Raw genomic sequence first — 22,855 nt, 5'->3', positions numbered from 1 at the left:
TGCTGCAGCCAAGATCAAAGAGGTTTTTGCTTGCTTTCTCCTCAGGATTTTTATGGCTTCCTGTCTGACGTTTAGGTCTTTCATCCATTTTGAGTTTTTTTTTGTGTATGGTGTAAGAAAGTGGTCCAGGTTCATTCTTCTGCATGTCGCTGTCCAGTTTTCCCAGCACCACTTGCTGAAGAGACTGTCATTTTTCCATTGGATATTCTTTCCTACTTTGTCAAAGACTAGTTGGCCATACGTTTGTGGGTCCATTTCTGGGTTCTCTATTCTATTCCATTGATCTGAGTATCTGTTCTTGTGCCAGTACCATACTCTCTTGATGATTACAGCTTTGTAGAACAGCTTCAAGTCCAGGATTGTGATGCTTCCTGCTTTGGTTTTCTTTTTCAAGATTGCTTTGGCTATTCAGGGTCTTTTGGGTTCCATACAAATTTTAGGATTATTTATTCTCGCCCTGTGAAGAATGCTGGTGTTATTTTGGTAGGGATTGCATTGAATATGTAGATTGCTTTGGGTAGTATCGACATTTTAATAATATTTGTTCTTCCTATCCAGGAGCATGGAATCTTTTTCCATTTTTTTGTGTCTTCAATTTCTTTCATAAGCTTTCTATAGTTTCAGTGTATAGATTTTTCAGCTCTTTGGTTAGATTTAATCCTAGGTATTTTATGGATTTTGGTGCAATTGTAAATGGGATAGATTCCTTTAGTTCTCTTTTTGTCACTTCATTGTTGGTGTATAGGAATGTAACCGATTTCTGTGCATTGATTTTATATCCTGCAACTTTGCTGGATTCATGAATCAGTTCTAGCAGTTTGTTGGTGGAATCTTTTGGGTTTTCCATATAGAGTATCATGTCATCTGTGAAGAGTGAAAGTTTGACCTCCTTCTGGCCAATTTGGATGCCTTTTATTTCTTTGTGTTGTCTGATTACAGAGGCTAAGCCTTCCAATACCATGTTGAATAACAGTGGTGAGAGTGGACATCCCTATCTTGTTCCTGACCTTAGGGGGAAAGCTCTCATTTTTTCTCTATTGAGGATGATACTAGTGTTGTGTCTTTCATATATGGCTTTTATGATCTTGAGGTATGATCCTTCTATCCCTACTTTCTTGAGGGTTTTTATCAAGAAAGCATTCTGTATTTTGTCAAATGCTTTCTCTGCATCTATTGAGAGGATCATATGGTTCTTATCCTTTCTTTTATTGATGTAATGAATCACACTGATTGTTTTGTGGATATTGAACCAGCCCTGCATCCCAGGTATATATCCCACTTGGTCATGGGGAATAATTTTTTTAATGTATTGTTGGATCCGGTTGGCTAATATCTTGTTGAGGTTCTTTGCATCCATGTTCATCAGGGAAATTGGTCTATAGTTCTCCTTTTTAGTGGAGTCTCTCTGGTTTTGGTATCAAGGTAGTGCTGGCTTCATGGAAAGAGTTTGGAAGTTGTCCTTCCATTTCTATTTTTTGGAACAGCTTCAAAAGTATAGGTGTTAATTCTTCCTTAAATGTTTGGTAGAATTCCCCTGGAAAGCCAACCTGCCCTGGACTCTTGTTTTTTGGGAGATTTTTGATTACTAATTCGATTTCCTTACTGGTTATGGGTCTGTTCAAATTTTCTATTTCTTCTGTTTCAGTTTTGGTAGTGTATATGTTTCTAGGAATTTGTATACTTCTTCCAGATTTTATTGGCATATAATTGCTCATAATATTCTCATTGTTTTTATTTCTGCTGTGTTGATTGTGATCTCTCCTCTTTCATTCTTGATTTTATTTATTTGGGTCCTTTCCTTTTTCTTTTGATCAAACTGGCTGGGTGTTTATCAATTTTGTTAATTCTTTCAAAGAACCAGCTTCTGGTTTCATTGATCTATTCTACTGTTTTTGTTTTTGTTTTTGTTTTTTGTTTTTGATAGCATTAATTTCTGCTCTAATCTTTATTATTTCTTGTCTTCTGCTGGTTTTGAGTTTTATTTGCTGTTCTTCTTCCAGCTCTTTAAGGCGTAAGGTTAGGTTGTATATCTGAGATCTTTCTTCCTTCTTTAGGAAGGCCTGGATTGCTAATACTTTGTTCTTATGACCGCCTTTGCTGCATCCCAGAGGTTTTGGATTGTGGTGCTATCATTTTCATTGGCTTCCATATACTTTTTAATTTCCTCTTTAACTTCTTGGTTAGCCCATTCATTCTTTAGTAGGATGTTCTTTACTCTCCAAGTATTTGTTACTTTTCCAAATTTTTTTCTTGTGGTTGATTTGCAGTTTCATAGCATTGTGGTCTGAAAATATGCATGGTATGGTCTCGATCTCTTTGTACTTAGGGCTGATTTGTGTCCCAGTATATGATCTATTCTGGAGAACATTCCATGTGCACTGGAGAAGAATGTATATTCTGCTGCTTTAGGATAAAAAGTTCTGAATATATCTGTTAAATCCATCTGGGCCAGTGTGTCATTCAAAGCCATTGTTTCCTTTGGATTTTTTGATTAGATGATCTGTCCATTCCTGTGAGTGGGGTGTTGAAGTCCCCTAATACTATGATATTACTATCAATGAGTTTCTTTATGTTTGTGATTAATTGATTTATATATTTGGGTTCTTCCACATTTGGTGCATAAGTGTTTACAATTGTTAGGACTTCTTGGTGGATAGGCCCCTTGATTATGATATAATGCCCTTCTGCGTGTCTTGATAGTCTTTATTTTAAAGTCTAGATTGTCTGATATAAGTATGGCTACTCCAGCTTTCTTTTGTTGACCATTAGCATGATAGATGGTTCTCCATCCCCTTAGTTTGAATCTGAAGGTGTCTTTAAGTTCAAAGTGGGTCTCTTGTAAACAGCATATAGATGGATCTTGTTTTCTTATCCATTCTGTTACCCTGTGTCTTTTGATTGGAGCATTGAGTCCATTGATGTTTAAAGTGAGTATGAAAGATATGAATTTATTGCCATTATGTTGCTTGTAGAGTTTCTGGTGGCGTTCTCTGGTCCTTTCTAGTCTTTGTTGCTTTTGGTCTTTATTTATTTGTTTTCCCCCATCTTTTCTCCCTTCAGAGTCCCCATTAAAATTTCTTGCAGGGCTGGTTTAGTGGTCACAAACTCCTTTAAGTTTTGTTTGTGTGGGAAACTTTTTATCTCTCTTTCTGTTTTGAATGACAGCCTTGCTGGATAAAGAATTCTTGGCTGCATATTTTTCTGATTCAGCACGTTGAGTATATCCTGCCACTCCTTTCTGGCCTGCCAAGTTTCTGTGGATGGGTCTGCTGCAAACCTCATCTGTCTTCCCTTGTAGGTTAAGGACTTTTTTCCCCTTGATGCTTTCATGATTCTTTCCTTTCCTGAGTATAATGTGAATTTGACTGTGGTATGCTTTATTGATGGTCAGTTTCTGTTGAATCTAGTGGGGGTCTTCTGTGATTCCTGGATTTTGATGTCTGTGTCTTTCCCCATGTTGGGAAAGTTTTGTGCTAGGATTTGCTCACATAACACTTCTACCCCTATTTCTCTCTCTTCCTCTTCTGGGCTCCTATGATTCTGATGTTATTCCTTTTTAATGAGTCGCTGATTTCTCTAATTCTTAAATTGTGCTCTTTTGCGTTAATCTCACTCTTTTTTCTGCTTCATTATTCTCCATAAATTTGTCCTCTATATCGCTGATTCTCTGTTCTGCCTCATCCATCCTTGGTGCCATGGCATCCATTCGAGATTGAACCTCAGTTATAACATTTTCTATTTCATCCTGACTAGCTTTTACTTCTTTTATCTCCACAGAAAGGGATTCTAATCTATTTTTGATTCCAGCTAGTATTCTTATTATTGTGATTCTAAATTTTGGTTCAGACATCTTGCTTGTATCTGTGTTGGTTAGTCCCTGGCTGTCGTTTCTTTCTGCTCTTCTTTTGGGGTGAATTTCTTCGTTTTGTCATTTTGAAGAGAGAAAAGGAATTAATGAGGTAAAAAACTGAAAATTAACAAATATTAAAATTAAAAAATTAAAAACAAATGCACACACACAAAATTGAATAAATTATGCTAGATCCTAGGTGTGTTTTGGTCTGGGTGTTGAAAGGGGCTTGATACATTAGAGAAAAAATGGGAAAGAAAAAAAAAAGGAAATCTTTTAAAATTTGAAAATTAAATACACTGAAGTAGACTAAAATGAAATGATGGAAGTAAAATAGAATTTGAAAAAATTTACACAAAAGTTAAAAATATAATAGAAAAAAATAACTTTAATAAAAATGATTTTTTTCTCTTTTTGTACTCAAGAAAAAGAAAAGAAACAAAAAAGAATAGAGAAAGTTGAATAGATGGATTGGCGAACAGACTGAAATATGACTGAAATTACTTCGTTTTCCTCTAGAAGTCAAACTATGAAGCACTTTATAGTCCATACACTAAGCAGGCGATGAGACTTGTGTTCCTGAAGAGCAAGGTTGCCCAGTTGGGCGGGGCTTAGGGTAACGGCTCCATTCTTCACTAGATGGTGCTGGGAGCCTCTTGAGGTGGATTGTTGTGGTGCTTATAGGTGCGTATGCACATGCATGGAAACGGTGACAATGGCGGCACCCAGCTACCCAGTCTCTAGTATTGGAACTCTGTTCTCCCTGATCAGCAATTACGCACGTGTCCTTTGCCTTCGGACTCTGTCTACTCCCTGCTTTTACATAGTCTCTGATGAAGTCCCAGGCAGCACCTCCCTCCTGAGTTTTGTCTCAGATGTGGCTGTGTTTCTCAACCCCTTACTTCTGAGGGACTGTGGCTTTGACCCATTCTGCCCCTCTGCGGGAGGGTCTCACTGAGTAATGGCTGGGTGTTGGCCACATCCAGGAATGTTTGCGGGACCATGCTGCCAATCCCCAGAGACTGCGGCTGGGTGTCAGCCCACCCCAGAAAAAGTTTGCAAGATAGTGTAGCAGCAGTGTTTCAGGGATTATGAAAAATCACAACACACATTTGGCACCAGGATTCACCCTTAATGACGTTGTTCCAGCACCAGCGAATGTGGTTGTTCTCCCGGGTCCACTGGGGCATTGCCTTTGGGGGACCCACACAGCCTCTACCAGGTGTCCTCTCAGCAGTGGAACTGCTTCTCCCCGTGTGGCCTGAGAACCTCCTGGATCCCACTCTGCTCCTGGGGATTCGGCCTTCCCACCAGAGCACCGCCAGGCATTGAGCTGCAGAGTTTCAGACTCTGTGCTCTCCCTTTTTTATAGTCTTAATGGAATTTATTTTATTTAAAAATTTTTTTAATGTTTATTTATTTTTGAAACAGGAGAGGGTCAGAGAGAGAGGGAGACACAGAATCTGAAGCAGGCTCCAGGCTCTGAGCTGTCAGCACAGAGCCCGACGCGGGGCTTAAACTCACAGACTATGAGATCATGACCTGAGCCAAAGTCGGACGCTCAACCCACTGAGCCACCCAGGCGCCCCTATTGTCTTAATGGAATTTAAACCCTCTCCTTTCTCCTTTCTCCCTTTCTAGTTCAGTCCCTGTGACTGTTTCCACTTCTCCATTTTCTGTCTATCTGCTTTGGCACGGGGGGGGGGTGCTTTTCCTGTATTCTCCCCCTGCCCTGTCTCCATCCTCTCTCCACATACAAAAGTGGCTCCCTGCCCTCCGCAGCTTCTGTCTCCCCCAGTTCACCTCTCCTCACTGCATACCTACTGAACTCTGTGGTTCAGGTTGTGCAGATTGTTGTGTTAATCCTCAGACCACTTTTCTAGGTGTGCAGGATGGTTTAGTGTTGGTCAGGCTGTATTTCATGGATGCGAGACACACAAAAAACTTCCATGCTGTTCCGCCATCTTGGCCTCTCTCCGGGAAACAGTTCTTAAGGACTCATCAGACTCTGTGGCTACTCACAAGGCCTAGAACAGAGGACGGAAATGCCCAGTATTCCTGTGAAAGAGGGAATTTAACACACATCTAAGGGCCTAAGGAATTAGTTTTCAAAGACAGAGGCCATAGGTGCCATTTTGTGCTTTCCTTCTTCATTACTCTGGGTTGCTGGAATCTCTCAGAAAGAGCTTGTGTCTCATTTGGTGCCACAGTTTTTATGGTTGCTACCCACCGGATACCTGTTGATCACCTGGCTCTGGTGGTCATTGGGTTTACTTTCATGGGTCCTATAGGACTGTAGCTAATGGAAAAATAGTTGTTGACTGGCTATACCCCACCGGGCACAGTACAGAGACAAGAAACTGAAATGCACGTCCAGTCTTTCTGTGAAAGAGGCTTATTAGTTATCTTCTTAGCTCTGGCCTAAGGGCCACATAGCTATGTACACATTGAATTAAACACACATCTGGAGACTGACTGTAATCCTCTTCAGAGACTGGGGAGGCTAGCAGGTGCCATCTTCATATCCTTCCTCTGTCCTGCCCAGGTCTTTGTTGTCTCCAAAGAGAGGAGCTTGTGCACATGTCTGATGCCTTAAGCCCAGAGGATACACCCCTTGTTAGCCCAGATTTGGTGGCCAGTGGAGCTTGTGTTCACAGGGTGAAGGGGTGGTTACAAATGAAGAAATGGTTCTTGATTGGCTATCACCCCAGGGTTCAGCACAGGAGTAGACCAAAATGCCAGTCTCCCAGTCTTCTCATGAAAGAGGTACATTTGCATACATTAAAGACTTCTGTCTTAGTGTCTGGCTTCTAGTCAGCCTGAATCTAGATGCTGACTGAGATCCTTCTATTTGGGACAGTGACAGATCTTGGCACACCAACTACTGGGACCTTTTAAATTTTTTTGATGTTCATTTATTTTTGAAAGAGAAAGAGAGAGAGAGAGAGTGCGAGTGGGGGAAGGGCACAGACAGAGAGAGGGAGACACAGAATCTGAAGCAGTCTCCAGACCCTGAGGTATTAGCACAGAGCCCGACCTGGGGCTCAAACTTGTGAATCGCAAGATCATGACCTGAGCCGAAGTAGGATGCTTAACTGACTGAGCCACCCAGGTTCCCTGGAACCATTTGAAAATATTTTAAAAATAGATGTTGCTTGGAGAATCACAAAGGCTTGAGAGACTACCAGAGGTAGGACAAGATTGAATGATAATGTTTATATCCTAAACAAGGTCACTCCTTTAAGACTGAGAAAGGTAACTGATTTATTTAATGCATAGAAACTAATACAAAGTCAAGCAAATACAAAACAGGACTATGTTGCAAATGAAAGACCAAGATTAAATTTCAGAAAAAGATCTTAATGAAATGGTTATAAGTGATTTACCTGATAAAGACCTCAAAATAATGGTCTTAAAGATGCTGCTTGAGCTCAGGAATGTTTGGACAAGGTGAGAATTTCAATAAAGAGACAAAATGTAAGGAAGTACAAAATAGAAATAATACCGCTAAAGATATAACTGAATGGAAAGAGACATTAGAAGTGTTCAGCAGCACATTAGATGAAGTGAAAGAAAGCATCAGTGAACTCAAAGGTCAGTGGAGCTCACCCAGTCAAAGCAGCAAATAGAAAAAAAGAAAGAAGAATAAAAGTAGCTTCTTAAGGGACTTATGGGAGAATGCCAAACAGACCAATATTCACATTACAGGCATATCAGAAGGAGAAAAGAGTAGAAAACTTTGGTGAAGAAATAATGCCTGAAAACTTCCCTAACTTCGGGAAGGGAATAGGCATTCAGATATGGTAATTCCAGAGAGAACCAAAAAAGCCAAAGCCAAAGAGACTCACACCAAGATACATTAAAATCAAATTGGTGAAAGTTAAAGAAGAGGGAATCTTAAATGCAGCAAGAAAAAAATCCCAAATTGTTACATACAAGGAAACCCCATAATACTATTAGCAGATTTTTCAGCAGAAACTTTCCAGGCCAGGAGGGAGTTGCATGATACATTTGAAGTACTGAAAGAAAAAGAATGTTTATTAGGAATACTGTACCTAGAAAAATTGAGGGAGACATAAAGAGTTTTCCAACAAGCAAAACCTAAAGGATATCATAACCACTAGACCAGTCTTACAAGAAATGCTAAAGGGATATGTTTAAGCTAAAATGAGATGGGCACTAATTAGTAACAAGAAAACACATGAAAATATAAACCTCACTGGTAAAGGTAAAGTAATAGTAAAATCCAGGGGCACCGGGGTGGCTCAGTTGGTTAAGCATCCAACTTTGGCTGAGGTCATGATCTCACGGTTGGTGAGTTTGAGCCCCGCGTTGGACTCTGTGCTGACAGCTCAGAGCCTGGAACCTGTTCCAGATTCTGTGTCTCCCCTCTGTCTGCCCCTCCAATGCTCATGCTCTGTCTCTTTGTGTCTCTCAATAATAAATAAAAGTTAAAAAATTAAAAAAACAAAAGTAAAATCCAGATAAATCTAATGTTGTAAATGGGATGGGTTCATCACTTATAAAGATAGCAAGAAAGTTTAAAAACAAAGTAGTAAACACAACTATAACTACAATAATATTTTAAAGAATACACAAGGTCGAAAGATATAAATTGTGACATCATAACAAAACATGGGGGTAAAGGCAGTAAGAATGTAGAGTTAGAATGTGTTCAAAGTTAAGTTTTTAAATTTTTTTTTTAACTTTTATTTATTTTTGAGAAACAGAGAGAGACAGAGCATGAATGGGGAGGGGCAGAGAGAAAGGGAGACACAGAATCCAAAGCAGGCTCCAGGCTCCAAGCTGTCAGCATAGAGCCTGATGCAGGGCTTGAACCCACCAACTGTGAGATCGTGACCTGAATTGAAGTCTGATACCCAACCTACTGAGCCACCCAGGCGCCCCCTAAAGTTAAATTTTTATCACCTTAAAGTAGACTGGTACAAATATAATTTGTTTTGTGTAAGTCTCATGATAACCACAAATGTAAAACCTACAAACCTTTGTAGTATACATACAAAAGGTAACATGAAATGAATGTAAACATACCATTACAGAAAATCATCAAATTAAAAAGGAAGAGAGCAAGAGAAAGAGAAATGAACAGGGCAGTTACAAAGCAGCCATAAAACAATAAAATGGCAATAAGAATATACCTGTTGTTGGGGACTATCTATGATTGTTTAAATGTAAATAAACTAACTTCTTCAATCAAAAGACAGAGTGGCTAAATGGATAAAAAACAAGACACATTTCTGTGGTGCCTACAGTGTTCTCACTTCATATGTAAGGAGGCATACACACACTGAAAGTGAAGGAATGGAGCCAGACAAAATCAAAAAGGAAACAATGGCCTTAAATAACATATTAGATCATATGGACTTGATATATACAGAATATTACTTTTAAAACCAACACAATGCACTGTATTCTCAAGCACATGTAGGACATTATCCAGGATAGATCATGTGGTAGGCCACAAAACAAGTCTTAATAAATTTAAGAAGACTTAAAGCATATCTGGTATTTTTTCTGATCACAATTGTATGAAACTGGAAATGAATACAAGAAGAAAACTGGAAAATTCACAAATGTATGGAGCTTAAACAAATGCTACTGAAAAAAGTAATGGGTCAAAAAAACCAAGAGAGAAAGCAAAAAGTACCTTGAGACAGACTAATAGTTTATCCATTTTGTTTATCTTCAAAGAACCAGCTCTTTGTTTCATTGATCTTTTCTATTGATTTGTTTTAGCCTCTATTTCATTTATTTCTATTCTGATATTTATTGTTTCCTTCCTTCTGCTAATTTTGGGCTTGTTCTTTTTCTAGTTCCTTTAGATGTAAGGTTAGACTGAGATTTTTCTTGTTGTTTTGAGGTGTGCCTGTATCACCATCAGTTTTCCTCTTAGTACTGCTTTCTCTGAGTGCCATGGATTTTGGGCCAGTGTGTGTGTGTGTGTGTGTGTGTGTGTGTGTGTGTGTGTTTAAGTTCATTCATTTTGAGAGACAGAGCACAAGTGGGGGAGGGGCAGAGAGAGAGGGAGACAGAGAATCCCAAACAGGCTCCACACTGAACTCACAAAACTGAGATCATGACCCGAGCTGAAACCGAGTCGCATGCTCAATTGACTGAGCCACCCAGGTGCCCCTGGGACATTGTGTTTTTCATTTTCATCTGTCTCCACATATTTTTTTTTATTTCTTTGTTGACCTATTGGTTGTTTATTAGCATGTTGTTTAGCCTCAATGTGTTTGGTTTTTCTAGTTTTTTTTTCCCTTGTAATTGATTTCTGGTTTCATATTGTTATGGTCAGAAAAGATGCATGATATAGTTTCAGTGTTTTCAAATTTATTGAGACCTTATTTTGTGTTCTACCATGATCTATGCTAGAACATGTTCCATATACACTTGAAAAGACTATGTATTCTGCTGTTTTTTTTGTATGGAATATTCTGTATATATCTGTTATGTCCATCAGGTCTAATGTGTTTATTCAAAGATACTGTTTTCCTTATTGGTTTTAGATGTGGATGATCTATCAATTGATGTAAGTGGGGTATTTAAGTCCCCTACTATTATTGCATTACTGTCAATTTCTCCCTTTATATTGGTTAATATTTTCTTTCTTCAGTCGGAGCTGAAACAGGTGTCAGTTGGAGGTCCTGGAGTATTCTGTGCTGGGGGTGCCCTTGCAAACTGACTGAAGCTACAGTGGTGTGGGCCTGGATTGTTCTGATGGCTGGGGCTGCAGTGAGCAATGACCAGGGGCATCCTAGAGGAACAGCTGGGGTTGGCAGGGCTCACTGAGGTAATAAACTGGCCAGGGCACCTGTACCTTGCTCCCATTCACATTATCAAGATGGAAGGGGAACTTAGGGAAAGCAAACTGTTGCATTTACTACCTCTGTTGGCCTGGAGAGAGTTCTAGCAGCTGCCCTCCAACCCCACCCCCAATCCCAGTTTGGTGGAGTTCTCTGGGCTGGATCTTTTATATACTAGATGGTCTTTTAAATGCTGGCTTCTTTTCTGTGCCTCAGGGCATCCGGGAGTGGCCTGGAGGCCTGGTTGGCTATGGCTCCCAGACCCTGCTTTTATCTGCATTATTAAGGTGCAGGCAGAATATAAACCATTGCACTTGTCCCTCCAACCTGTAGAGAGTTCCAGCAACTCCCCTGCCATTTGGTGGATTTCTAAGGCTGGCTCTTTTATGTACGAGTTGCTCTTTTAACCACAGCTTTTTTGTCTGAGCCTAGGGCAGATGAATCTGCTCCTGGTCTCTCAGTACTGTACCTCCTCATTGCCATTCACAGTGTTGGAGGTGGGGGTTCTCTTCTGTCTTGCCATTCTTTCTTGTCTTTCTATCTTTTGTTGTACAGAAGCTGCTCAGTTAGCTCTCAGTTCTTTTTCAGGAGGAATTGCTATATAAATAGGTGTAGATTTGGTGTGTCCATGGTGGAGGTGAAATCAGGATCTTCCTGTGTCGCTCTCTTGGACCAGCTCTTCCTATTGAGTTTTAAGTGTTCTTTAAGCATTCTTGTACATGTCTTTTATAATAATATATGATTTAAAAATATTTTCTGGCTGTGGGTTGTTTTTTAAGTTTCTTAACAATATATTTTAAAAAACAGATTTTGATGAATTCATAATTAACTTATCAATTTTTAATTGTATGAATTGTGCTTTTGATGTACCTAAAAATATATTTGCCTCACCCACGGTTATAGATATCTCTACTATGTCTTTTTCTAGAAGCCTTATAGTTTTAAGTTTTTCTTATTTAGATTCATTACTCATTTTGAGTTAATTACTGTATATATTATGAGGTATGGAAGAGGCCGTTTTTTTGCATATGAATAATTAATTATTCAGCACCAATCCTCGAAAAGATAGTATAGTTTCTCCATTTAATTGCTTTTGCACTTTTGTCAAAAATTATTTGACCTTACATGTATGAGTCTATTTTCGTTCTATCCTTTTGTGAGTAACACACTGCCTTGATTACTATAGCTTTATAAAAACCATTTAAATCAAGTTATATAAGTTCTCCAAAAGTGTTGTTCTTTTTAAAAATTGTTTTGGTTATTCTAGTTTTTGCCTTTCTTCATAAGTATTAGATTCAGCTTCTCAGTTGCTATGAAATATTTTGCTGGAATGTTGATTGGAACTGTATAGAATGTATCTGGTAGTTTAGGGAGAACTGACAGCTTAATAATACTAAGTCTTCCAATCAATGAACTGGGTATATCCTCCCATTTACTTAGGTCTTCTTTAATTTCTTTCATCAGTGTTCTGTATAGTTCTATCAGTATACAGATCTATCAGTATTCCATTAGTATACAGACATTTCTCACATTGTGTTAGCGTTATATCATAGTATTTCATGTCCTTAGTGCTATTTTTTATTCTTTTTTGAACACAGGTTGAAAAAATTTAATTTACCTGTTTAAAAATTTTTTATTCAAATATATTTGAATGTTATGTAACATTGTAAATATAAGGTATACAACATGTTAATAAATGCATTTATATATTATAATATGATTGCCACTAGTGGAAGGCAGCTATGCTCACCACTATACCACCAACGCTGCACAGCCCTGATTGCCACTAGTGGTAATAAGCACATCTATCATATTATGTAATGATCATTTCTTTTTAGTGGTTGAAATAATGAAGTTCTAGGCTCTTAGCAAATTTAAAGATTATAATACAACATTGTTATTTATATCTACTATACTGTGTATTCGATCTCTAGGTATTATTGATGACTCATTGCATGTTTGTACCCTTAAATAACATTAGCACTACTGTAAATGTTTCATTTTACTCTAGTTTCAAATATTTTATTGCTAGGTTATAAAAATCAGTTTGACTTTTATACATTGACTTTGAAACATGAAAACTTATTGAATACACTTATTTCTAGTAGCTTTTTTGTATACTGTGGGATTTCCTAGGTAGACAGTCACATCATCTATAAACAGAGAAAACTGTATTTCTTCTTTTCCAATCCATATACCTTTTATTTTATTTTCTTGCCTTATTGAACAGGCTAGGACTTCTAGTATGATGCTGAATACTGGTGGTGAGAGCAAACCTCCTTGCCTTTTCACAATCTATTGGTAGCACTATCTTGGATTAAGAAAGAGTATAAACAATACTTAAGACATTGGGGAAAATAAGCCAAAGTTGCATGTTAAGTGTAAATACTTGTACACAAGTGCTGGAATGGTTAGGTATGAAAATATCAGAGATACAGAACAGAGGCAGCAGTAGGGAGAAAGTGCAATGTGAAGTGAAGAAAGAGCAGTTGAAACTGAGGGAAGTTTCAAACTGATGACTGAAACAAGTTTCTTTATATACATCTTGGAATGTTTTTTTCCTGGTAGGGGCTATAAAGACGACAGAATATATTTGAAGCATCTATACCTTAAGTGGTTGAGAGTATGGTTGTAGATTCAGATTGCCTAAATTCATATCCTTTAGTAGCACTTATTAACGGTGCTACCTTGAGAAAGTTATTTATACTTCTCATCTGATGTTTGATTTGTTCAATAGAGGTGAAAATAATATTTATTTCACTGGCTTGACTTGAGAATTAAATGGAATAATTTATGAAAAACCTCTGGGAATAGTGCTATTATAGGACAGTTTATATGGGCCTTCACTCAAAGCAGAAATAATAATGTTAAGTTCTAGAACAATAAAGTCATTCCAATGAGAAACTGGTGAGCTTTTCTATATGAGAATGAAAATGTTTAATCCATATTAGTGTTCAACTATTAAAACTTTTTCATTGTCACTCAGCAAAATGCTTTTGATCAAAATTGTTTTATCAAAAGCAATCCTAACCAAATGTGATGAGAACAGTAAAGGCATTAAAAACTTGGATCCACTGAACATATTTTAGAAATATAACATGCTTAATGTCATAAGGATGTCTTCCAAATTTGAAACAATAAGGATGTATGGAGAGGTTGTACCTCAGTTTGCTTCAGACTAGGATTTTATGGACTACAGACAAATTATTAGCAGGAAATCTCACCTCTGAATTATTTGTCAAAATTAATTATAAATGTACACTTATTTATTTAGCTATAGAAATTATCCAGATTATGTGGGGGCAGCAGTTCCTGGAAAGATGTGTGTTACCCATTTTTCGGCTGGAATTGCTATGGTATGTAATTATTTTATCTTATTATTTAAAAAATATTTATACATTTAAAAATCATTCAGGGTGCCTGGGTGGCTCAGTTGGTTGAGCATCCGACTTCAGTTCAGATCATGGTCTCATGGTTTGTGAGTTTGAACCCTGTATCCAGCTCTGTGCTGATAGCTCAGAGTCTAGAGCCTGCTTCAGACTCTGTGTCTTCCTCTTTCTCTTTGCCTCTCCCCCACATGCACTCTGTCTCTCTCTCAAAATAGACATTAAAAATAGCATTCAACATTATAGCAAAGATTTTATACAGTTTAGTTTTATATTTGCATTTAGAGATTACACTTACTTTCTATTACTGTTAAAAGTTTGAAGTGTGTAGATGAAGAGTATTTTGTAGAATAACATCTTGTTGCAATTATTTTGGAAGTTGAAGTAGAATAAAAATATCATCAATACACGTGCATTCCTTATTATATAGAATAGTGCCTCATGAGAAATTACCTTTAAAAAACTTTTATAACCCAAATAGATTTTTGCTTATAGACAGAAAATTAGACAAATAGTCTTCCTAATAAAATAGCTTCAAAACAAAAGCAAATGAGGGGTACCTGAGTGGCTCAGTTGGTTAATTAAGTGTCCACCTCTTGATTTAGGCTCAGGTCATGATCTCATGGTTCATGAGTGAGCCCCGTGTCAGGCTTGGTGCTGACAGTGTGGATGGAGCCTGTTTGGGATTGTCTCTCTCCCTCTCTCTCTGCTCCTCCCCACTCTCGCTCTTTCTGTCTTTCAAAATGAATAAACTTAAAAAAAAAAGAATCCACCTTGTCTTAAAAAAATGAAAACAAATGATTAAACAAAAAGTATGATAAAAATTCTTTAAAATGTTTCAAACTCCAACAGTGTATAAAATAAATTTTTATGTCTATTTTAAATATTTATAGTTTTTGTAAATATTTTATATATAGAAAAATAAATTATTGATACAATTAGATGCGTTGTTGAAAGGTGAAGTAATTTGTTGAGCAATTTTCCCATCCTATTAATTTTTTTAAAAAACAAATTTAAGTACTAAAAATTTTTTTAAGTTTATTTATTTTGAGAGAGAGCATAAGAAGTGGGGAGAAGCAGAGAGAGAGACAGATATACACACAAAGCTCCAGGCTCTGCACTGTCAGCACAGAGCCCAATGCAGGGCTTGAACCCATGAACTGTGAGATCATGACCTGAGCTGAAGTCAGACAGTTAACTGACTGAGCCACCCAGGTGCCCCTAAATTTATTATTTAAAGTAAATATGCTCTTACCCTTATTTTGATTTATAAACTTAAGGCAATGTTGGTAATATTATCTTTGATACATTTAGTCCACTCTCTTTGTCATGTATATATTCTTACATATTCATTATTTTAACAGTATATATTTATTAAAATGTATTACTACATGCTATATTTATACATATATAGTATATATATTTGTAAATATATTTATATATAGCACATATATATTTACGTATAATATATGTTTATTTATAACATATAGTGTATATTTATAAATATATTTATATATTATATATAGTATATATGGTATGCATTTATATATAGCATATAAAATACAGAACATACTTGTATATAGTATGCATATATTTATTATATATTTATATATAGTATATAATTTGTTATATAAGATAAGATATATTATTAATGTATGTTACTATGTAATATACCATATATTATAAAAATATATAAAAATATTTTAATTATACATCATTACACATTGTATGCATATATATGCTTTATAGTTATACATATGTAATATATACATAATACATATTATTACATGACATTTTAGTAATATTTGTTTCTATTATTCATATCTTATTATTTATATTATATTGACTTACCTTAGACAATGTCCATTGATTACTTGCTATGAAAAATAAGAGATTAAAATAGTTCAACACTTCTTATGTCCATTGTCAAGATTTATAAAATTTATAATTTATTCTGTAAAACTTTTATACTTTGTATACAGGTTAATTTAAAGATTAAATTAATAAATAGTATAATATTGTGAAAATGTAAATTATTAACTCTTGGATAAATAAATATATTGTTATGCTAGTAAAGCTTTAAGAGAACCTTTTAGGCATTAGGGTCTAATGGAGATGCTTAATTTTTTTCCTCTCTTCTTTACCTTCTATGGGTGAAACCAACTGCCATAGAAAATTGAATCTCATCTTCCTTTTCCTAGAATCCTTTCCTATTTTTTTCTAATAACTGCTGAGTTTTTGTTTGTTTGCCTGCTTTTAGTTTCCAGTTTATTTTATTTTTTAATGTATTGTTATTTTTTATATGAATTGGGTATGATACATTGAGTTCAAGGTAAAGGAAAGTTTATGTCTTCAGATGACTGAGTATGGGCTAGTTCAGAATTCATTTGTAGATCTGATTTTTGCTTCAAGGTCACTTCCTTTCTCTGGCCGCGTAGGGCCTATATGCTAAGTGTATTAGGGGTTAAATTATTTAAAAAATTATTCTTTGCATTCCTTTAATTATAAGCAATCATTTTCTTTTGTTTTTGACTAGATCCTTTGCCCAGTGTTCTGGGTTCAGTACTTTTTGGGCAGGAGGACCCTCCTCCAAGAAACTGATTGCTTGCTCCCACCCATAGGGAACTCTCAGCTATGACTGCCCATCTCTCACCTGTAGCTTTTCTGTTTGCTTTTGGGGCAGTGGAGACATGAGATAAGTGTGGTCTATCTGGTCTAGATTTATCTTTATTTTTTTGGAAAGCTAGGAGGAATATTTTAGAACTCCTTTATATTCAATGTAAAGATGCAGGATGAGAATATAAGAATCTAAAATATTTTTATCTTTTCATGTAGGTCTTTTAAAAAATTTTTATTTCTATGTAGTTAACATACAGTGTTATATTCATTTCAGGTATACTGTTACTCAGTGCTCATCAAGATAAGTGTACTGTTAATCACCTTCACTTGTTTCATCCATTCCCCCACCTACTTCCCGTCTGGTAACCATCAGTTTGTTCTTTATAGTTAAAAGTTTCGTTTTAGGTTTGCTTCTTTTCCTCTCTTATTTGCTTTGTTTCTTAAATTCCCCACATGAGTGAAATCACATAGTATTTGTCTTTCTCTAATTTATTTTACTTAGCATTATACTCTCTAGATCCATCCATGTTGTTCCAAATAGTATGATTTCATTCTTTTTTAAAAGTTTTTAAATTCCAGTTAGTTAACAATACAGTATAGTATTAGCTTTGGGCGTACAATTTAATGATTCAATATTTTCATACAACATGTGGTGTTCATCATAAGTACACTCCTTAATCCCCTTATTTAACTCATCTGCTACCCATATCCCCTCTGATAACCATCAGTTTGTTCTCTATATTTAAGAGTCTGTTTCTTGGTTTGCCTCTACTCTCCCTCTCTCTCTCTCTCTCTCATTCATTCCCCTATGCTCTTTTGTTTCTTTTACTTGTGAATTTTTTTCCTTTTGTAATTTTCTTCTAATTATTATCTTTTCTTTTTTACTTAAATCCCTTTAACATATCTTGGGAGGTCAGTTTAGTGGTGATGAATTCCTTTAACTTTTGTTTGTCTGAGAAACTCTCCCTCTTTGAATTCTGAATGATAACCTTGTCAGGGAGAGTATTATTGTTTGTAGTTTTCTCCTTTTAGCACTTTGAATATATCATGCAACTCCCTTCTGGCCTTTAAAGTTTCTGCTGAAAAATCAGCTGATAGCATTATGGAGTTTTTTTTTGTATGTAAATAGTTGTTTTCCTCTTGGTACTTTCAAGATTCTGTCTCTATCTTTGTCATTTTAATTATTTAATTACTATGTGTTGTGGTGTGTACTTCCTATGGTTTATTTTATTTGTGGCTGTCTATGCTTTCTGGATATAGATGTCTGTCTCTTTCCCAAGGTTAGTGAAGTTTGCAGGTATTATTTCTTCAAATAATTTTCTGGTCTTTTCTCTCTCTTTTTTCCTTTTGGGATCCCTGTAATGAGAGTATTAGTATGCTTGATGTTGTACCAGAGATCTCTTAACATATCTTCATTGTTTTTTATTTCTTTACTTTTTTGCTGTTCAGCTTGGGTATTTTCCATTACCCTGTCTTCCCAGTCATTAATTCATCTTCTGCATTTTCTGATCTGCTGTTCATTCTCTCTGATGTATTTTTCATTTCAGTTATTCTATTCTTCAAGTCTGATTGTTTTTTAAAAATTATTTTCTATCTCTTTGTTGAAGTTCTCACTGAGTTCATCGTCTCTTCTTTCTAGTCTAGTAAGTCTGTTTTTGACCATTACTTTGAACTCTTTATCAGATTGGTTGCTTATCTCTGATTTGTTTAGCTCTTTTTCTGAGGTTTTGTCTTATTCTTCAGTTTGGAGTGTATTCTTCTGTTTCCTCATTTCCTTTGTCTTTCTGTGTTTGTTTCTATGATTTAGGTAGAACAGCTACTTCTCTTAGACTTGGAGTGTGGTCTTAATTTAAGTTGACATGTGCCCCAAGTTCCCTGGCTGAAAGGTGCCATTGGTTTTGCTCTGTGGACAATCAGCTATGCTTACCATACTCTCCACTTGCACATTGCTGGGCTATATAACTTCCAGTTGTTATGACCTGGCTTCTGGTCAGGTGGGGCAAGAAGCTACACTTGGCATTGGGTAGGGTTATGACTCAGCCTCCTTGCCTGGGTGGGGGTGTGAGGTAGACAGGCTCCAGCAGTGGCAAGGCTTTTTGATGACCTGAATAAGGAAGACTCGCTGTTCATTGCATTCCCTGGTCGGACTGCATCACTATCTTAGCTACACAGATGGGCAAAACTGCTGGTTGAGGCTACTTCTTGGGTGCTGTGGGTAGGAATGTGGTCTTAAGATCTGAATGCTAGTTGTTGCAAGCCCCTCCACCCTTCTCTGTCACAGATTTCCCATGATTGAGTCACGTAGCATCCTTTGTGCTCCTTGTCAGGGAAGACTAGACTGGGGACTCCCAAGAAGTCACCTAAATTGCTGGGGAAGCTAGATGTCTACCCTGGGCTTTCATTTCCCACTTGAGGTACTGTAGACTCTGGGGAGACCTCCTAGTATGGCACTGCACCAGCCTTGGGAAGAGGCAAGGTAGTCAGTGTGTAGCTGCTCTTACCCTTCTAATGTGGTCTGTCTTGGTTTCTGCAGTTCAGGGAGCGCTTCAGGCTCACCTCCATGTTCTAGGATCTTCTTGGTGGATTCTTGTCCAGGAATAGTTGTTAGTTGTTCTTGTGAGGGGTAGTAAAATTGAGAATGACCTATCACACCATCTTGATAACATCACTAATGTTGTGATTTAATTCTTAACATGGACCTGAAGGCAATGAGGGTTGGTGAGACAAATGTCCTAGGTATTATCATCAAAACTGTGTGTGTGTTTTTTTTAAAGAATTTTTTTAACGTTTTATTTATTTTTGAGACAGAGAGAGACAGAACATGAACGGGGGAGGGGCAGAGAGAGAGGGAGACACAGGATCTGAAACAGGCTCCCGGCTCTGAGCAGTCAGCACAGAGCCTGACCCAGGGCTTGAACTCACGGACCGTGAGATCGTGACCTGAGCCGAAGTTGGACGCTTAACCAACTGAGCCACCCAGGTGCCCCTGTTTGTTTGTTTTTTTTAATTTGGGGGCTCTCTCATATTGTTTAGAGGGAGGCTTCCTATGCTGGAAAGTGAAATCCAAGTATATTTGTCCATGTCATCCAATTGTTCCCTTCCCAAGTTTCAGATTCTAGCTTCTTCCCCATCAAGCCTGGTAGATTTGAGAATTAAATTAATTCTGCAGCCTTTCAGCCCTTATCCTTAGGCTTTACATATGGTGTTACTCAGCCATGTCAATCCAACAACTACAGGATATGAAGAGTTACTACAGTGCTGGTACAGGAGCTTACTGATTGCCTATTTGCATTCTCTGTTGCTCGTTCACAGCTTTCTCTTTATATTTTTCATAGTGTTCATCCTCTAGTGCTGTCAAAAATCCAGTTGAACCCAAAGTTTTTACTAGAGCTTGTCATTATAGCAATGAAATGCCCTGATCTTCCTCACAACTTGTCCTCACCTATACCTTATCCTATGCCATATTTGGTAATAACTGGACAAATCATAATGTTATTGCATATCATGAATTATCAGTGTCACATTTCTCTTTGGCAAGGAAGTTATCCCTGCGCTTTGTTAAATATGTGAGCAGCATAATCCAGGAATGCTATCTTGAGAGTCTTTCTGTGGTTTCCCCTGATATGAGTTACTGAGTCATGGAGAATCCTGACAGGAAGCTGATAGCACACTTAAACTGAGTAATTTGGTTACATGGCCACTTTGTGAGCTGGGAAGCAGAATGAATACAAGAGCTGTCATAAGAAATTAGCTAAATTGAAGATCATGACCCATATAGCCAAAAATATAATGAAAAACAGCCCTTTTATATAGTTATGGTAGCTACTTAAGAATTATATTAGGTATTCAATTGTTAAATCATGATAAAGCTTGGCATAGTCTCAGTTTGCTTATATCTCAGTAAAATTTCATAAGAAGAACTTAAGCTTCTCACCTCTTCAAGGAACTGTATTTTCTATTCTTAAGTATTTGATAAAATAATAAGTATATTCAAAATTAGAAAATTATTACTTTTTATCACCTTTCAGTGACTTGTCTTTCATTTGAATGTTTGTTTTTGCTAATGTAGTACCCCAAGGAGGTAACTCTGGAGGCATTTTCCATTATTGTTACACAGATGCTCGGACTGAGTCTGGGAATATCATATGATGACACAAAGAAATGTCATTGTACAGGAGCTATCTGTATAATGAATCCAGAAGCTATGTAAGTTTATTTAAAAGTAAGAATATGTTTTTTTTGTTTTAAATATTTCAAGTACAAAAATTTAATGTTTACTTATAGCACAAATTAGCCATAAATGGACCAAGTACTATAAAATATAAACATGAAATTTTAAGTGTAACAGAGTTGGAAGGAGGTGTACCATTAAGAATGTCAAGGATAACAAATTCAATTGGAAAGAAAAATTAGCAAGGGAGTGATATTTAGACTATGTATTTTATGAAATGACATGTTTAAAAATATGTCAGAATAGGGTGGAAGAATGGATAAAAAACTAAGACCCATCTGTATGCTGCCTACAACAGTCTCAGACAGAAAAGCACACAGACTGAAAGTGAAGGTTTGGAGAGAGCTTTTACATGCAAATGGAAACAAATAAAATCTGGGGTAGCAATAGCTATATTAGACAAAATAGACTTTAAAACAAAGACTGTAATAAGAGACAAAGAAGGAAATTACATAATGGCAAAGAGATCTATCCATTAAGAGGACATAACAGTTGTAAATATCTATGCACCTAACATAGAAGCACCTAAATAGTTAAAGCAATTATTAACAAACATACAGAGAGAAATTGCCAGTAATATAATAAAATCAATAAAGAAACTGTTTTTTTGTATGTATTTTTAAAATTATTTTATTTGTAGTTTACATATAATTTTATATTAGTTTCACATATACAACTTAGTTTTTTGACAAGTTAACATATTATGCTGTGCTCGACACAAGTGTCTATTCTGTTTCATTGATCTAGGTGTCTGTTTTTGTGCCAGTGCCATACTCTTTTGATCACTACAGGTTTGTAATATAACTTGAAGTCTGGAATTGATATACCTCCTGTTTTGATTTTCTTTATCAAGATTGTTTTGGCTATTTGGGGTCTTTCAGGATTCCATACAAATTTTAGGATTGTTTGTTCTAGCTCAGTGAAAAATACTGTTGGTATTTTGACAGGGATTGTATTAAATGTATAGATTTCTTTAGGTAGTATAGACATTTAAAAAATATTTGTTCTTTCAATCCATGAGCATGGAATGTCTTTCTATTTCTTTGTGTTGTCTTCAATTTCTTAACAGTGTTTTATAGTTTTCACAGTACAGGTCTTTTACCTCTTTGGTTAAGTTTATTCCTGAGTATTATAATGTTTTTGATGCAGTTATAAATGAGATTGTTATCTTAATTTCTATTTCTCCTACTTTATTGTTAGTGTATAGAAATGCTAATGAGTTATGTATATTAATTTTCTATGCTGCAAATTTATTGAATTCATTTATTAGTTTTCTTAGTTTTTTGATATAGCTTTAAGGGTTTTATATGTATAGTATTATGCCATCTGCTTATAGTAATAGTTTAAGTTCTTTCCCAATTTGATGCCTCTAATTTCTTTTTTTGGGTCTATTTTCTATGGCTAGAATTTCCAGTACTATGTTGAATAAAAGTGGTAAGAGTCGACATTTTTTTGTCTTGTTCCTGATCTTAGAGGAAAAGGTCTCAGTTTTTTTTCCATTGAGTAAGTTGTGGTATTTTCATATATGGCCTAATATATTGAGGTATGTTCCATCAAAACCCACTTTGTTGAGAGTTTTTATCAAGAATGGACATTGAATTTTGTCAAATGCTTTTTCTACATTTATTGAGATGATCAATTTTTATCCTTTGTCACATAGATTGACTTGCAAATATTGAACCATCCTTGTATCTCTGGAATAAATCTCGGTTGTCGTAAATGGTCCTTTTAATGTGTTGTTCAATGTGGCTTGCTAATACTAATTTTTTTGAAGATTTTTGTATGTATGTTTATCAGAGATATTGGCCTTTAGTTTTCTATTTTGTAGTGTCTTTGTCTGGTGTTGGTCTCAGAGTAATGCTGGCTTTATAGAATATATTTGGAGGCTTTTCTTCTGTTTTTTGGAATTAGGTATTAACTCTTCCTTCACTGCCTGATAGAA

At 36.2% G+C, this 22,855-nt stretch overlaps 1 protein-coding gene across 6 annotated transcripts in view; it reads left to right on the top strand.

Annotated features, from left to right (window-relative positions):
* The window catches only part of ADAM32 (ADAM metallopeptidase domain 32), a 173,547-nt gene that overhangs the window by 38,810 nt on the left and 111,882 nt on the right, over window positions 1–22,855 (top strand). For 5 of the 6 annotated variants that reach the window (XR_009259107.1, XR_009259108.1, XM_058720619.1 and 2 more), the window contains 2 exons: window positions 13,952–14,033; window positions 20,752–20,888. Coding sequence is in view for 4 of the 6 variants with exons in the window: in XM_058720619.1 (XP_058576602.1) it covers window positions 13,952–14,033; window positions 20,752–20,888 (219 nt within the window). In the remaining 2 variants the exon portion in view is untranslated. The remainder of the gene's footprint in view (window positions 1–13,951; window positions 14,034–20,751; window positions 20,889–22,855) is intronic. The other variant, XM_058720620.1, reaches the window with a different exon arrangement.

The sequence above is a fragment of the Neofelis nebulosa genome, chromosome 3 (assembly GCF_028018385.1).
Source record: "Neofelis nebulosa isolate mNeoNeb1 chromosome 3, mNeoNeb1.pri, whole genome shotgun sequence".
NCBI lineage: Eukaryota > Metazoa > Chordata > Mammalia > Carnivora > Felidae > Neofelis > Neofelis nebulosa.
This window is presented reverse-complemented; position numbering and strand designations above follow the sequence as displayed.